The sequence below is a fragment of the Emydura macquarii genome, unplaced genomic scaffold, assembly GCF_026122565.2.
Source record: "Emydura macquarii macquarii isolate MOO-44397 ecotype Brisbane River unplaced genomic scaffold, CSIRO-AGI_Emac_v2 contig_3231, whole genome shotgun sequence".
Taxonomy (NCBI): Eukaryota; Metazoa; Chordata; order Testudines; family Chelidae; genus Emydura; species Emydura macquarii.
The window spans coordinates 387,297-404,498 of record NW_027133368.1 but is presented as its reverse complement, the minus strand read 5'-3'; the positions used below and the strand labels follow the sequence as shown (position 1 = coordinate 404,498).

Genomic DNA, 17,202 nt, shown 5'->3' with positions numbered 1-17,202 from the left:
TCAGGGATCGTCTTCCCAGCGGGCTCGGCGCTGCAGGTACGCAGGGGATCCCCGGATCAGTCGGAACACTGCCTGTCTGTCTGTCTGCGCAGCCCATCCATATATGGCCGTCCCTCTGTCTTGAGGCTGAAGTTGGCTCTTTTCCCCGTCTCTTTGGGACCAGTCCAGAGAAGTGATGGCGTGGTTTTCATGCTCCACTGGCAGATCCAGTTTTCTGGGCGTTCACCATCGTGGTGGGGCTTCACTTGAGAACCGCTTGTGTTACTCATTCGGCATTTATTCAGCCCTCCCAGGAAGCAGCTGGGTTTTGCCCGGCGGGACACGACAAACTGTGTTTCGAGGCGCCCCGGTGACGCGTCCTCACGCCAGTCAGGCTCTTCCGAAGCAGCTGGCATGGCGGGGGCGCACCGGGGGTCTCCAGAGCACCGGGGATCTCCAGCGCACCGGGGCCAAGCCTACATTTGCGCCCTCCCTGCCTCATGCGCCCCCTCCCCACGCAGGGCAGGAGGGGTCCCGGCGCCGACCCCCAGTTGCCCCGGGGAGGGGGGATCTGTACTTTCGGAGGGGGGGGGGGCGTGAGGTTTGGGGGTGCGCAAATGCAGGCTTGGCTTCTCCCCCTCCTGCACTTACCCGCTGCGCGGCCCCGGCCTCTCCCGCTCCAGCCCCGCAGTCTGGCACCGGCTCGGATAGAGACTCAGCCAAACAGGGGGCGGAGAGCCATGTGCCCTAACCACTAGGCTGCCCGGCCACCCAAGCTGCCTGTTGCACCCTGGATACCTCAAATGCAATACCTGGCAGCAGCTAACCGCGCAAAGAAGATAACAGCAGGGGAGCTGACGCATGCAATGTGAAAATGCCACCACAAAACATTGTGCAGAGCTCCCAACACTTGCAATGGTTAGGTGTGTGTTGCTCCATACCTCGGCTTCTTCTGCCAAACAAATGCACAAAGCAGGCGAGAATGGGACTGTAATCCTTCCAGGGTGTGTGTGTGTATTTCTAGAGTGTAATCCTTCCAGGGTGTGTGTGTGTATTTCCAGGGTGTAATCCTTCCAGGGTGTGTCTGTGTGTATTTCCAGGGTATAATCCTTCCAGGGTGTGTGTGTGTGTATTTCTAGAGTGTAATCCTTCCAGTGTGTGTGTGTGTGCGTATTTCCAGGGTGTAATCCTTCCAGGGTGTGTGTGTGTGTATTTCCAGGGTGTAATCCTTCCAGGGTGTGCATGTGTATTTCCAGGGTGTAATCCTTCCAGGGTGTGTGTGTGTGTATTTCCAGGGTGTAATTCGTCCAGGGTGTGCGTGTGTATTTCCAGGGTGTAATCCTTCCAGGGAGTGTGTGTGTGTGTGTATTTCCAGGGTGTAATCCTTCCAGGGTGTGTGTGTGTGTATTTCCAGGGTGTAATCCTTCCAGGGTGTGTGTGTGTGTGTGTGTAATCCTTCCAGGGTGTGTGTGTGTGTGTATTTCCAGGGTGTAATCCTTCCAGAGTGTGTGTGTGTGTTTCCAGCCTTCAGAGGCGAGCACACTGAATGATGGGTTTGCGCTTTGTTTGCGGTGTATTAACACAACTGTTGTGTGAAGGTTAAAGTTGTCTTCCTTGTGCAGGGGGAGCTTGAGCTTGTCACGAGAGGGGGGGATGGAAAGGGGGAATTGTGTTTTTGAAACTGTTTGTTGTACAGCCATTGGTGCAGGGATCTGCTGGTTTTCAAACAAATAACACTGCTTATGGTGTGTTTGTACGAGCTGGTAAAAAGGGAAAGGACACGGTGTTCGTTGGAGCCCAAGTGCTTTAATTTTCACTTGTTAAAAGAGAAAATGGTTTCCACCGCACCCTCTTTGCTTAGGGGAATGAGCGACCTTGGAGTCCAAGATCCTGTTTCAGGGCTGCCTGGAGAACTGGATTGCTTAGAAACACCTGTAAGGAGTTCCCTTAGCACTGCCAGCTAACAGGCTGGGCCATGCATGGAGTGAAATGGCATGTCACTCTTTCAATTCAAACAGGGAGGAAAAACGTCTATTTATTTGGAGTAAATGTTCCCAGGCTGTCAGTAGATAGCAGAGAGACAAGAAGGGGGAGGTGATATCTTTTATTGGACCCACTTCTGTTGGTGAAAGAGACAAGCTTTCTAGCTAGTAGCTGGCAAACATGTCTCTTTCACCAACAGAAGAGGGTCCAATAAAAGATATTACCTCCCTCACCTTGTCCCTTTAATATCCTGGGCCCAACACAACTACAACAGCACTGCAAACAGTAGACAGCAGGGTAGTGAATAGAAATAATGTAAAAAAACTAAACAAACAACACAACTGGAAAATGATTTGAGTATCTAACATGGAGAAACATCCCAAGCAAATTGTGTTTCTTGGATCTCTTCCAGAACTCCAGCATTTCTGCACTGCTATAGGGTGCTTGGGAGCTGGCATTCCCAACTGAAATCAGGGGCACTATATCCACACAAGGGCATCGAGCGTTTCACATTTGCTTAAATAAAAATTGCTGATCCCTGAACTGCTAAGAGTTTTTCCAAGTGTGTCTTTAAAAAAAAAAAAAACCAACAAAAAACGGATGTGTTCCTTTGTTCTTAACATGGTGGTGTCTAGTGAAGGACAGGACCAGATTTGATTTAAGAAATGCATGTTTTTGCAGGAGGAAAAAAATAATACTTTGAATAAAATGTATGGGTTAAAAAAAAAAATCTCCGCTTGATTTTCTTTGTTGGTAGAAAATTATAAATAGTTGCTCACATTGACATGAGCTGTCGATTTCAGATGTCAGGTTTACTGACAATATTACATGGTGGAGTTTGAAAATAATCTCTTTAAAGGCTTCGTGATTTAATTTTTTCTGCCACCTCAGGGAGCTTCACCCACCCAAACTCCCAAGTGTAGGGGCTCTGCCCTCTGCACCCCACTGAGGGCTCTGCCCCCTAACCTATGGGTCCCACCAGAAGTTTTACAAACCCAGCACCTGTGCCTCCTGGTTCTTTCCCCATGACGGCTCAGTCCCCAGGCACCCCCACTCCACCTGCAGGTGTAGGGAGGGAATCTTTGGGTGAGCAGCTGTTCCCCTTCTCATCCGTTGTCTCCTTGGCTTCCTCATAGTTCATCCTGTCCAGCCCTGAGGCCAGGGAGAGCGGCCCTGCCAGATGCTGGGAGTCCGTCGTCCCCGCTCCAATGTTGCTACGATCTCAGCCGTCCTCCTCCTCCTGCACGTTCAGGCTGCAGCGGCCGGTAAGGAGGGTTCTGTCCTTACCGGTGCTGGGCTGTCGCGGGGCCCCAGCCGACTGTCACGTACGGTGGGGACAGTCTGGGGTGTCTGCACTGGCACTGCACTGGGGCGGGGGTGAGTGCGCAGGGTCTAGGCCTCACTCATATGCACAGCAACGCATGACAGATGGAGTCACCGTCCAGCCATCCAGCCAGTTCCATACACATTCCTTCCTCCCTCCTCCCAGCCATCCATCCATCTATCCTGATACACACCCATCCATCCATATACACTTCTCCCTCCATCCATCCATCCTTCCATTCCCACACATCCATCCCTCCCCATAAATACCCCTCCATCCCCCATCCTCCTCATCTCTCCCTCCATCCATCCATCCCCATACACCCCTCCATCCATACTTCTGTCCTCCTCACACACAACAATCCATCCATCTATCTCCATACACCCCCTTCCGTCCATCTCCATACACACTGCTCCTTCCATTCATCCATTCTTCCCACCCCACCCCCCCCCATTCACAGCTCTCCCTGATCCGCCCTCTTCTGGATCCGCTGGGGGTCTCTGGGTTGGGTGGTTCGGCTGGGAAGGGGTCTGGGGTGTGTGAGAGGCGAAGCCGCTTCCTGCCGCTCCCTGCTGACCCCAAGATTGTCTCTCTGGCCCTTTCCCCAGTGAGTTTCCAGGTGCTGGCTCCGGCCGGCCCCATCTCCGCACCATTGGGGGGCACCGTGGTGCTGCCCTGCCACCTCTCTCCCGCGCTCAGTGCCCAAGCCATGCAGGTGAAATGGAGCCGGCCCCAGCTGGGCCAGGACGTCCTTGTCTACCGACCAGATGGGAGTGAGGTGCAGGGCATGAGGTACCAGGGCAGGACCAAGCTCCTGCGGGACGGGATGCAGAGCGGCGGCGTGGCCCTGCGCCTCTGGAACCTCACCCTGTGGGACGAAGGGCGCTACCTCTGTGACTTCCAGTCCAATGCCACCGTCAGCAACGCAACCCTGGAGCTCCAAGTGATGAGTGAGTGATCCCAGGGCAGCGAGGGGTGAGCGTCAGCCTGCACTGCTCTGGGGCAGGAGTGGGAAGGCCGGGGGGCACTAGCTGTGCAGTCTGCTGCAATCACAGGCCAGAAACTCCCCCAGTGGTTGCTCCATCCAGCCCAGATCTCCTGGGCTCTGAGTCAGAGCAGAGCCTGTGGACAGAGATGCCCAGGCTGTGTGTAACGATCCCATGGTTTGTGGGGGCTGACAGAGCCTCTCCTCATAGAGGATCCCCTGCTATGACAGACATTTGCCCCTGATTTCCAGGCTGAATGTATCAGCTCCATCTCCCACTCATTGGCTCTCCCTCCGCCTGTGTTTGCTGGAGTAAAGAACCGCGGCTCTCAGGTCCCCCCTCCCTGGGTCAGTCCTGAATGACATCACCTCTGTCTGCACCTTCCCTTTGGTAAACTAACCTACGCTGGCACGAACGAAAGGGAATCAGCCCCAGTGACTCCGTTGGGTGACTCCTGAATTACACTGGGCGAGCGAGAGGGGAACCAGGCCCTTGTGTGATGTCAGGGATGAGGAGAGCATGAACTGAAGGGAGAATGCATGTTGATTTCTCTCCCCCAGACTCTGGCTCGGACCCCCTCCTCCACCTTGGTGGCTATGACGGCAAGAAGATAAACGTCACCTGTCTCTCTGCAGGGTGGTACCCAAAACCTGAGGTGCTCTGGCAAAATAGCAGCGGCGAGAGAGTGACCCCATCAGAAGAAAAAATATTTCCCTCAAATCAAGGCCTCTTCAATGTCTCCAGCCAGGTAGTGGTGGATGCAAGCTCAGACCCGATGCTGATCTGCACTATCAAACCCGGCTCGCTCGGCCCAGAGAAAATCTCAACCATTCTCATCTCTGGTGAGCTGCTAATGGAAGCAGGACACAGGCCTGGATCCTGATCCCCAGTGCTGGAGACTGGAATTTATAGACTGTGAAAACTTTGGGGCAGTGATTATCTCTTTCTGTGTGTCTGGGCAGCACATGGTGTGATGGGGCCCTGATCTCAGTCACTGTGTGTCTAGGCAGTACCTGGTGCCACGGGGCACTGATCTTAGTCGGTTGCCTTTAGGCACCACTGAAATAAAAAAATCAAATTAGAAAGTATATATCCACTAGGCCATATTGGAAATTTCATCTTTTTTTTTTTTTTTTAGTTCTGGGACTCAAATGCCTAAGCAACCATTGGGAGAAAATCCCTCGTTGTTAAACAACCCTTATTCAAGAATTGCCTAAACTCTCAGCCCACATCCCTGGATTCTCCAAAGAGAGCTCCAGGGGGGAAAACCCAGCACAAATCAGAAGTGAATATTTCTGGGGTTTGAAAGTTTTAAAAACAAAATGGGAAAAAATAAACTACCTTAAGAAAATAGCCCATTGAGGGCCTTTTCTTCCATCCTGAAGGAGCCAAAACTGGATCCATGCCTAATTATTTTGTTCCTTGTTTACTTACCTTTGCATGTTGAAGAAGACTAACTTGAGGCCTTTTCTTTTTTCCCTTTGCAGATGTGTTTTTTCCCAGAGTCTCCTCTTGGAAGGTCGGCCTTTTCTTGTTCCTGTTAGTTTGTGTTTGCCACCTCTTCTTTCTTGCCTTCTACTTATGGAGTGTTCAGAGAGCAAAAAGGAAAACCTCCAGTTTAACCACAAAGAAATAAGGGATCTTGCGACACAGGGGAAAGGAAACTAAAGCCCTACTTGCACATCAATTGTTATAAAGCAACACACCTACTGTGCTTCCCCAGCTAGCATTATTTTCATTATATGTATTACAGTTACATTTACGTGACCCAACTGAGATCAGGGCCCCGTCATGCCAGATGCTGCACAAACACACAGCAACCCCAGATTGGGGCCCGGTCGTGTCAGGAGCTGTACAGACACACAGTGACCGAGATCAGGGCCCCATTATTCTTGGCTCTGCACAGACCCAGCATCTTAAGTTTTCCAAGGTAATAGAAGTCCAACTCAGCCTGCAACATACAATTATTTATGAAAGGCAGCCTGAATTAAGTGGTCAACCGATACCACGCAAGGACTGTGTTGAGAGCATCATCGGTAAATAAGAGGAGAATGGAACCGGAAATGAATGGAGCAAAACTAGTTTGTTGGAAATTTGGCTTAACTGGGGGACAAAATAATGAGGGGAGGGGCTTTTCCCATCATCACGCTCTTTTGGGGTCCTGAAAAAGAGACTTTGGCAGGGAGTCACAATGGTGGAAGATGGGTGGCCAGGAAGGAGTGAGGCCGGCCATCATGGCTGCCACCCCCATCGTACCCTAGGAGTTCAGGATCCACCATTACACTGCGGGGCCTACCCCGTCCTGATCCTGTGAGGAAGGATCCAGACAATACTGCCACCTCCACTGACTTTGGCTAAATCCTGAAGAACAGCTGGGTCGTGAGACTTGGGTTCTTGCTGTCACCTGGTCCGCCGTGTGTCCTTGTCCTCCCCTCCTTACTTTCTCTCTTTCCTATTCCTCTCTTTTTGCCTTCTGTTTAATGGGAGTCTGGCTTAGCTGGCCAAGCCTGTCTCTTCTGTAACACTGCTGTGAGCCGTGACCAGAGAGGCAGCTAAAAGCAGTGCCCTACTCCGGTGCCCAATGCTTCTACAAGTCTGCCAGGTGTCGGAGTGGCTGATCGGACCAGGGGCTGGGCCCGGGTTTCTCCAGCAGCGAGATTGTGAGTGAGAGTTAACACGAGAGACAGAAGCTGCGATTTTTCTCTTGGCTGTTCATTCCTCTCCCGTCTTCAGTGTGTTTGTCTTGTTTGGCCTCAAAGGAAGCGTGATCAGATGTTAGCAACAACATGACTTCAAACCATCTGCACTCACCTTTTCTCTTTGCCCCCGAAAGGACAGTTTAATACCAGCTGTAATACCAGCCAAAGGACTTTCCAGTTGCTCCTTCCAGTTAAAGGGAAAGGGGACAAGGGATGTTACAACGAAAGCCTCAATTCATATTGTACATTTCAAAGGCTGAACCATTTTTCCTTCTTTTTTCTGTATTTTTAATAGAAGGTTGCAATGATTTTTAAGGGTGGTTATTGCCATGGGACTATGCAGACTGAGATCTTTGGCCTTGGATCCCTGACCCACGTTTAATATAGGGTGACCCGACATCCCAATATTATCAGGACTGTCCCAATATTAGGGACTTTGTCTTATACAGGCAACTGTTACCCTCCTAGTCTTGATTTTTCACACTCTAGTTTAACACCTTGTCTTTCTGGGCTCATTTCTTTCCTCGAAATTAGCACAACCACCCCTTTGTGCCCAGACACACGGGAACTGAGAATGAAGGGCCCTTTCAGCAATGGCAGGGTTATAGAGTAGCGCCCCTTTGTGGACCTTCCCAGCATCCTGACACAGCTGCAGTTATCCCCATGGGGCGTGGGGAGGAGGAAGTCTCTATCCGCTGCACTCACTGGGGGCTCCTACCCCGTTAGGGGGCTGGAGGGGATTATCTCCTAACTGTTCACAAGCAAAGAGTAAAGTCAGCTCACTACTGGGTCATCCTCAGTGTCCTGAACAATTTCTTAGCTGAGTGTCGCCCTCTCCTGGTATCTGAGTGCTTCTCCCACAGCAGCTGCCCTGACTAGCCAGTCCATTTCTCCACCAGTTTCTCCTCCCTTCACACAGAGAGGCAGAGCTCTGTCTTGCTTCTTCGCCAGCCAGCCCTGAACTTTGCCTCTGTTTGTTTTTTGGTGCAGCGGCCTCATCACATGAGACTATGTCTGCCACTTCTTTTCTTCACTGTTAGCCAAGTTTTTTGATAGCTCCTTTCACTCCATCCTAGTATTCTTAAGGAAACTCCGCCAGGGTTTTTTCCACTATTCCATTTCTGGCATTTTCACCAGACCCTTTAAGGAAAAAATCTTTGATTCCAAGCTGACTCCATTTTTCATAAAGAAACTTTGTTTCTGTAGAATAGTGGCCACTGTACCATAGAACGTGATCAACGGTGGCTTTGGTTTTGCACACACTACCCAGCCCATCTTTACGTCTTTGTTAATAAATTTAACTTATCATTTAACACTGAAAATGACTATTTCACTTTTTCTGGACGGACTGTGCAGTGCAATATTATCTTGGAGTTCTGAGCACACATCACAGAACCTTCATCCTTTTGTTCCTTAGTCCACGGTTCTTTTCACTCCTTCACAAGCTCCTTCACGACCACACTTTTCAATTCCAGTCTACTCAATCTTAACCTCCACCTCCGCATTTTTTAGAGCTATGTTTTGCTGCTTTGTCACCCATCTCATTTCCAGGTAGTCCAACACGTGCCAGAATCAGGGCCCACACATGGGGGGGAAAACGGGTACACTGTACTGGGATCTGAGGGGCCTGGCCCAGGCTGCAACCCTCATTACCATGAGGAAAAAAATGTTCATGTCTCATGAGATTGTATGTATGGGACAAGGGATTGTGGTATGTGTGTGGGAGGGGGCCTGTGTTACAAGTTTCTACTGGGCCCGAAAAAATTATGCTCTGGCCAGAATCCATGCTGTTTGTTACACGGATATCTGCCTGCATTATTTCCGTAGCGAGGAACATTATTTCATGTATTGTGTCATTTCCGTTATAGAGATATGCTTGTAGAAGATTGCGATTTAGAGACGCTCCCTAGCATGGGACAGTGTTGTGAACTGGGAGATGTGCCTTACATCAGATCCAACATGACCTGGGAGTCACTCCCGTCTGTGTTATTAAAGTTCTGTTCCTTACTCATTCAAGAGAGTGGTCTTTCAGGAACCCTCGAGATCGTGCCCAGGGGGGCCCAGCCATTCTGCCCCTCTTCCCCCCCCGCCCCTGGACACACACACAGCAAGCCTCTCCTGCCCCAAGCAGCATGGCGGCCGCCCCGACCTCCTGGCCTCACCCCTCTCCCATGGGGGCCCGACTGGTGCCCCCCGCACCCAGGGGCTTACAAGGCAGGTGTGGGGGGTGAGACTTGGACCCGTTCTGGGCACCACCAAAAATTATACAAAGCTGGTACCCATGGCTGGTTCAGGTAGATTCAGTAGGCGCCCTAAGGAAGAATTTTCCTTTCTATTCCAAGGAGTTTTTGTACCTCTTCCGTGTCTGCTGATGAAGGCCTCAGCATCCTGTGAGCTACCTGCACACCTTACTGCGTTAATGCCTTTCCCACCTATGTTATTTCCATTACATGGGATTTATATTTTTCTTTGCTTTAGCCCAGCGGCTCTGGCTTTTTTTCAAAGTTGCTTGGCGCCTCCAGTCATTCTCTACTGAGGCTTTGCCCCAGATTAAAATGTCACCTACATAAACCTCAGTACCTTCTGTACCTCTGTACCAGCCAAAATTTGTTGAATGTTCCCGTGAAGTATCTTGGGTACTGAACAGAGCTCAATCTGCACTGTCCATCTCCCCAAAAGAGTGCTGAATGTGCACAAACATCGGGTCTGTTTTCCACCTGCCAGAACCCTGCTGACGCATCCAGCGTCTGAAAAGATTCGGTATCGTTCATCTCCACAAAGACGTCCCCTATCGTAGGTAGTAGGGAAAAGATTCCCTTTTACATATTGATTTAACGATTTAATTCTGCACAAGCCAAAGGTTCTGTCTTGTCTACAGTCACCAGCGTGTGCACTTACTCTTGGTTCTTCTATTCGATTGATGTTTCCCAAAGCAACGAGTGGTCCATCTCCTCTCTTAGTCTCTGCCTTAGGGGGAGTTTTTCTAGGGCTATGAATTGCAGGGCAGTTGGACTCCTTCACTAGAGAGCGTCGCTATCCCCTGGAAGACATCCTCAAACTCTTCCTCAATTGTTTTGGTCCCCTGCCCCTCCAGTGAGGGCCCCCAAGGCTTGTAATGTTGCTAACCCAATAACAGATGCTTTTTTTCTCAGGCACTATTACAAATTGGATCCTTTCCCATTTGTTTTTTACCCATACATCCAGTTTGCATGCTCCCTTCGTGGGGATAAGCACACAGCTGTAAGCCCTGAGTTTTACCCGTTTATCTTCTACTGCCTGGGGCTTTTCTGTCAATGCTAATATCACCGTTTCTCTGACCACACGGGCTTGTGCACTTGCACAATGAATAAATGTCCCATTTTGCTTTCCGGGTGGCAGGCGAGTCATCTTCTGCTGCAACATCGTTCATTGCTCCTGTGAAGAAGTCCTCTGAACTAGTTCCTCTGAACTAGCGTGCATGTCCTGCTGCTGCTTGCAAACTTTTGTAAAATGCTGTAATCTATTGCAGTTCTTGCAGCATTTCCCGTATGCCAGGCATTGCCTTGTGCTGGCTTGGGGGCCACCGGGCTCGTGATGCAGTTTTTGTTATTTGCTTTTATATGGCATGAATAAATAGAGATTTACAGATCCTAGTGTACAAATATATCGTCCTATATGACGGATAAATCATGCATGCAAATTGTGCATCAAAATAGTGAAATGGGCTATCAATGCAATAAAAAATAAGGTATTCTAAAGTTTAATAAATGGAGGGGATGGGGCCAAAGACGCTCTTCCCCTGGGCGCCATTGGGTCTAGGGCTGGCCCCAGTGTGTGTTTATGGGGGGAGAGGTTCCCCTGATCTTTCAGGCATGACCCCTCAGCGGGAAATCAGCTCTGCGGGACCTTGCTCATCTCAGGCCAGCAGCGTCGTGCGTCGCTTTCGATCAGGAGGGTGGAAAGAAAGCGTCATTAGCGCACGTCATGGGAGTGGGGAGGGAAGCTCAGAGCGATGCAGTGAGTCACTTACGGCATCTCGGGCAGAGCCAGCAGTTGACCTGACATCTCCAGGATCCCAGCCCGGTGCCCTCTCCACGAGGCCGGCAATCTCAGTCAGGCTGGCCCCTGAATTAGGCACTAGGGCTCTGTTAGACTCTGAAAGCAGCTGTGCTGGGCGTCACCACCCCAGACTGGGGCCATCTGATTCCCAGCTGGTGTAAGTTTACCAAAGCTCAATTTCTCTCAATTAGGCCGGATCCTCAGCAGGTTGCTCCATTGGCATTAATGCCAGTTTACACCAATTGATGCTCTGGCCCAGTAATTTCTGCTCTGTAAAAATGTAGTATGTGTTGCCAAGGAAAAAGTGACTGAATGATTCCAGGTAAAACATATGCTGGCCTGATTCTCTGCTCATTCACCCTGGTGTAAATCCGGTGTAATCCCACTGCAGTCAAACTGGGACTGATTCCCCTCTGGTGATTCAATGTAGCTTCCGCTGCCCCTCGCGTGGCTATTTTCCAGCATAGTGATTGCCCTTGTCCCCTGTAGCAAAGTCCTTGAAGTCTCTGTGCGTTGGGGATAATGATCGCTCCCTGCCTCATGGGGGCGGGGGGAGCGGTGACAGTGAACTCCTCAGTGTGTGTGTGAGATGTTCAGATCCCAGAACAACGAGAGCCAGATAAGCACCAAGAGCTCCAGCCAGGACCAGAACCCAGGAGTCCTGACCCACAGCCCCTTGTTCTAACTTGCTAGACCTCAGCTCCCTCCCAGAGTCAGGAATAGAACCCAGGAGTCCTGACCCTCCCCATCCCGCCACTTTAACCCAGTAGGTCCCACTCCCTCCCAGAGCCAGGGAGAGAACCCAGGAGTCCTGCCCCCAGCCCCCTGCTCTAATGCATTCGCCCCCACTTCTCTCCCCAAGCCAGGGATAGAACCCAGGAGCCCTGACTCTAATCTTGTGCCACCAGACACAGAGGTACGAGCCGCGCACCTGCCCAGGCCTGTGTTCTGCTCCGCTCGCTATCTCTGTACCGGGGATTAGCTCTCTGCCAGCTGCCAGGTTGCCATGTCCCGAGCATGATTAGAGACGACCTGTGGCTGGGACAAAAGTCCACCCTCTTTGTTTCGCTGCACTTTGAGTTGTTTTCCAGGCAGCCGGGAGCCCACTAGGAGGGAAGAGGACTGAACCCAGCCAGGTGGGAAATTGCCCGGTCCCCTGCCCTGCCCCACATTCCAGCTGCCCAGTGCTGCTGAGGGCACCAGCCCCACCTCAGCAGGAGTTTCAAGGGCTGAGAACACTATGGGGATCGGATAAATGGTCCCCAGAGAATCTGCATGGACTGGGAGGGGTCAGACGGCAGCTGGGCCTGAGCAAGTAGGAAGGAAGGAGGCGAAAGGACAGTGTGGGTCAGTGGATAGGGCACTGGGGTGGGAACCAGGATTCCTGTTGTCCATCCCTGGTTTGGGGAGGGGAATGGGGACTAGTGGGTTAGAGCCGAGGGAGCTGGGAACCAGAACCCCTGGGGTCCCTCTCTGGGAGGGGTGGGGGATCAAGCTGGTTAGAGCAGGGGGGGCTGGGAGCCAGGACTCCTGTGTGATTATAGCTAGTCCATCTGTGCCTCGGTTTCTCCTCCAGACAATGGGGATAGTGGTCCCATCTCCTTTTAGGGGGGTTGTGCGGATTATTTCATGCTGGCGGAATGGGCTCAGATACTTTGGGGTGGGGCGGGACAGAGACATGCCTACAAATACTGAAAACAGTACCTTCCTATTTTGGGTGCAGGGACAGAGATTGGAAGTGGACTGTCCGAGCCTCCCCCGGTTATCTGTGGCAGGCTCCTTTCAGAGCAGCCTACGCCCACGGGGAACGACTCCTGCCTTTCCCAGGAGCAGAGATTCTCCTTGAAGGATCCGCTCCACACAGCGGCTTGCCCCGTATGCGGGTGGCTGGTCAGTCACTGCAGAGCCCATCTCACCCACATCCTAGCCGTCTGCATGGGCTCCAGTTCCGTGCTGGGCTACCCGAAGATGAAGGTCTACAGAGAAAAAGGTAACTGCTCCTGCATCGTTCCCAGGGTATCGAAGAACCGGCCCCCTGGGGCCCCCTGTGTGCCTTCACCGGGTGCTACACACCAGCTAGCCATACCATCGAGGTACCCCCCACCCCCACCCACTGCTGGGAAACAGAAGGTGCCCACTGCCCTCTGCTGCCCTGTGCCAATTAAAGAGTATAACAGCCCCTTCCCCATCCCCCACCCTCTGCAGCGCTATGTCCATTATACAACATAACCACCTCTACTCACCCCTCCGCTCTCTGCCGCCCCTAGTGTCCATTATACCATATAGCCATCCTTGGTGTCCATTATAGAATATAATTAGCTCTTCCCTGCCCCCACTCTCTGCTGCCTTGTTCCCATTATATAATATATCCTTTCCCACCCCCTCAGCGTTGGCTGCCCCCTAGTGCCCATGTTTATAGTATAGCCATGCTGTCCCACCACACAGCCCATTATACACTGCAGCTGCCCCTTCCCACCTCCCACTCTCTGGGACCTCCTGACACATCTCCTCTCCCAAGTCTCTGATTGTAATTTTTAAAAATTTCTATGGAGAATCTCTGTCCAGGGCCCTCCATTCTCTAGCCTTTCCCCCCTTCCCCCTCAGAGACTGAGACAGGGGAATGGAGCCGCTATTGCTGGAGGTAAATGCCCTTGAGCAACTGCTGCTCATATCTATAAGCTTAGGTTCTCACCTGCTTGGTTGTCTCTCTCCGTAGAGGACGTCATTCTGGACCCAGACACAGCTCACCCCAGTCTGTCCCTTTCCAAGGACCGGAGACATGTGACGGTCACAAACACGAGCCAGGCCTTGGCCAACAACCCAGGGAGATTCGACATTTACTCCTGCGTGCTGGGCTCCGATGGCTACTTGTCGGGGACGCATTACTGGGACGTGGAGGTGGCTGGCGCAGAGGGCTGGGCTCTGGGCGTCACCAGAGAGTCTGCCAGCAGGAAGGGATGGTTCAATTTCTGCCCCGAGCAAGGCACCTGGGCCATCCAGCTCTCCATGGGCCAGTACCGGGAAGTCACTGCAGAATGGAGCCCACTGCACCCACCCCAGAGCCCTGGCACGATCCGAGTGTATCTGGATTACGAAGGAGGGGTCGTGTGCTTCTATGATGCCAACACCATGGCCCCCATCCATGCCTTCACCACCTCCTTCACGGGGAAGATCTACCCCTTCTTCTGGGTCTGGTCTGTAGGCACTTCCCTTAGACTGTGTCCCACACAGCCCTCCAATAACTGAGGGCACCATCTAGAGTCTCCTGCTATTAGTCGGAGGTCTCTGGGGACATCAGTGGATGTTGGGTCATGTTTCGTCTCAGTCAGAGACTGGCTGAAGCGTGAACACCGTTATGTGTCTGGATTTTAGCCCAGGAGGCAGCATCTCCCTTAAACCCCTCTGTGCTGCCTCCCACACTGCCTCTTGTGCATGGGACACATGGTCCCTAATAAAACCCAAACAGTTGCTATCTTCTCCTCCCCCAGATTTCTCCTTAATAGTCACCTCTGCCATGATGCCTCCAGAACTCAGCCTGGTGATCATGGCTAGAGAAGTGATCTGCTGGGACTACGGCTTTTCCTCATCTTTCCTATCAAAGGCATGCGCACGGGGTGTGCTGGGTGTCAAACATACAGCCCGCAAGCCGGATTCGGCCCACGAACCTTTTTTATCCGGCCCCCGTACCTTTTTGATGTGTCCCGTGGTCCCATCTCGCTGTGTTTCTTGCTGGAGGGTAGAGCCGTTGCCGAAAGAGTGGAGGGCGCATGATTTCTCGGCAGCCGGACACAGCAAGCTGCCGCCGAAAAACAAGGAGCCGCGAGATTTTGCGGTGGACACTAGGACGCGGTGAGAATTCTGCCGGGGATAATTCAAATGTGGCCCGCCGGTGGAATTGAGTTTGCCACCCCTGATGAAGATAAAAATGAAAATTCCCTGGGTGCACACCCTAATGAAATGTGCTGCGCACACCTATGTTTCCTATCCCACTCTACCTTTCACCCCAAATGATAAGAAATACACCCCTGTAGCTAGCTGAGATGGTCCAGTTCTTCACTGGGCTGTGAGAGAAATGAGAATTCTGCCTTAGCATAAATGTTAATTGTTTTGTGGTCGAGGGAATTGATATAGGTAAAATGGCAATGCAGCTCTTTGCTTCTAGGCATATAGGGTATAAACTGGTGATAAATTCACTGAGGCTGGAAATTAGGAGAAGATACCTAACTATCAGAGGAGTGAGGTTCTGGAACAGCCTCCCACTAGGACTCATGGGGGCAAGCCACCTATCTGAGGATGGACTATGAAAAATTTGTGCACAAGATAATATATGGGATTGCCTGTGATCACACAGACTGGACTCCATCGCCCTTATTTTTATCCGGAAGAACATGGCCAATGGCGGATCTTTCCAGGGAACAGTCATCACTATTTCCAGTTCCCAGGCCTAGGTGAAAAGAAACTGCATGCAGGCAAGCCATTATGACCTTTAACACATTGACCCTTCTTGGTCCACCAGCAACATGAGAAGGATGCCCACTAATTTTCTTTCTGACCAGTCTGCTTTATCCAAGTTCCCGCTAGGCCTCCACTGGCTTCTTCCAAGGATGAGATCATTACATTTCCAGAGCGTTGAGACAACAGGTGTGGACACTCTTATTCCAGAAGAGGAGTGCCTTATACCAAATTAGCTTGAGCTGGAGGAGCTCATCAGGAATAGCTATTTCAGAGTAACTCCCTGTGTAACAATAAGAGTACCTAGCTTTTATCAGCAGCAAATCGCAAAGTGCTTTCCAGGTCAGAATCATTATCCCCATTTTACATATGACAAAACTAAGGCACAGACAGGAGAATTGACTAGCCAAATGTCACCGGGCAGGCCTGGAACCCAGATTTCTGAGGACTGGTTCACTGTTTTAGCCCCTAGGCCAGATTCTGAGACACCCTAAAGTAAAACAGTTCTCTCCTATTTCTTTGTAGTGGCAACCTCATGATTCAATTACCTGCTGTATTAATTTGTGATTGAATCCAGTATCATTATTAATTCATTGGTTTATTGATTTGATTTGACTTGTGACTTCAGTTTGATAATTGTCTTGGTCTATCTCTAGTTAATTTAGGGAGATTTTAGAGTAGATTTAATCTTAGTGATATGTTTTGTTTGTGTAACACCTGCAGCGGGGATGAAACCTGGGACCTCTGGTAACCAAAAGACACCTGGCTCTTAGCCACAGCTGTACCAGGCTCATCAAGCGCTAGGGGGCCTTGCCACCTCTAGAGGGGGACAGAGTGCCACTCTAAGCAAGCAGGCGGTACATTTGATTTTGATATCTGCTTTTTTATCCTTTTTTTGAATAAAACTCATAAAAAATATACAGAGTTGCTTGTTCTTTCAAACAGCAGCATGTGTCTGAAACCCGAGAACTAAGGTAAATTAGCTGAGTTACTTGAGGGCTATTTGGTTCTCTCTGTGAATTAAGCCTTGGTCTTTCCCAATACTCATTGGCTTGGATGCTGTGTCCCCATCCCTTCTCCTTGGCCTGGTTGTGTTGTCAAACTCTCACCCCCGTAGGGCTGGGATTCTCTCTTTATGTGCAGTGCACTATAGGGACCTGATCCCAGATGGGATCTTTGGTGGTTCCTGTAATGTCAATACTTCATAATAATGATGATAATACCGCCAGTGACTGTGCTCTAAAGATCAAGGTGTATTTAAAGTGGGGTGTGAGGAGGCAAAGTTAAACAAAAGAAAAGGGATGGAGTACAATGTTCACAAAACCCACAAAACGTAACAGCCACAGTGAGCAGAGATCCAGAGGGGTAGCCGTGTTAGTCTGTATACAGCAAAAACAACAAGAGTTCTGTGGCACTTTAAAGACTAACAAATTTAATTTTAGCAGGCAGAAGCTTTCGTGAGGCTCAGCCCACTTCGTCAGATGCAGAGGTAGAAATGAGAAACATAGAATCATCATATACATATATACAAGTGCATAGAGAACAATGGAAGAAGTGGATGAAAGCCGGGTATTTGAGGTCTAATGAAAGTCATTGAGTAGGAGGTGAGAATGGGTGATCAAAGCAATTTACCTCTCGTAATGAGCGAGCCATTCCAAATCTCTGTTTAAACCCAGGTTGAATGTGTCAAGTTTGCAGATCATTTCTAACTCAGCAGTTTCTCTTTGAAGTCTGTTTTTGG

General features: G+C 50.7%; 1 protein-coding gene across 1 annotated transcript; it reads left to right on the top strand.

Annotated features, from left to right (window-relative positions):
- Window positions 1-3,142: 3,142 nt before the first annotated feature.
- LOC137142565 (butyrophilin subfamily 3 member A1-like) lies at window positions 3,143-15,352 on the top strand. Its single transcript, XM_067531971.1, has 6 exons — window positions 3,143-3,227; window positions 3,895-4,236; window positions 4,833-5,114; window positions 5,760-5,906; window positions 12,733-12,999; window positions 13,726-15,352. Exons 1-6 carry the CDS (start codon window positions 3,143-3,145, stop codon window positions 14,253-14,255), a joined length of 1,653 nt encoding a protein of 550 aa, XP_067388072.1. The 3' UTR covers window positions 14,256-15,352.
- The last annotated feature ends 1,850 nt before the right edge of the window (window positions 15,353-17,202 follow it).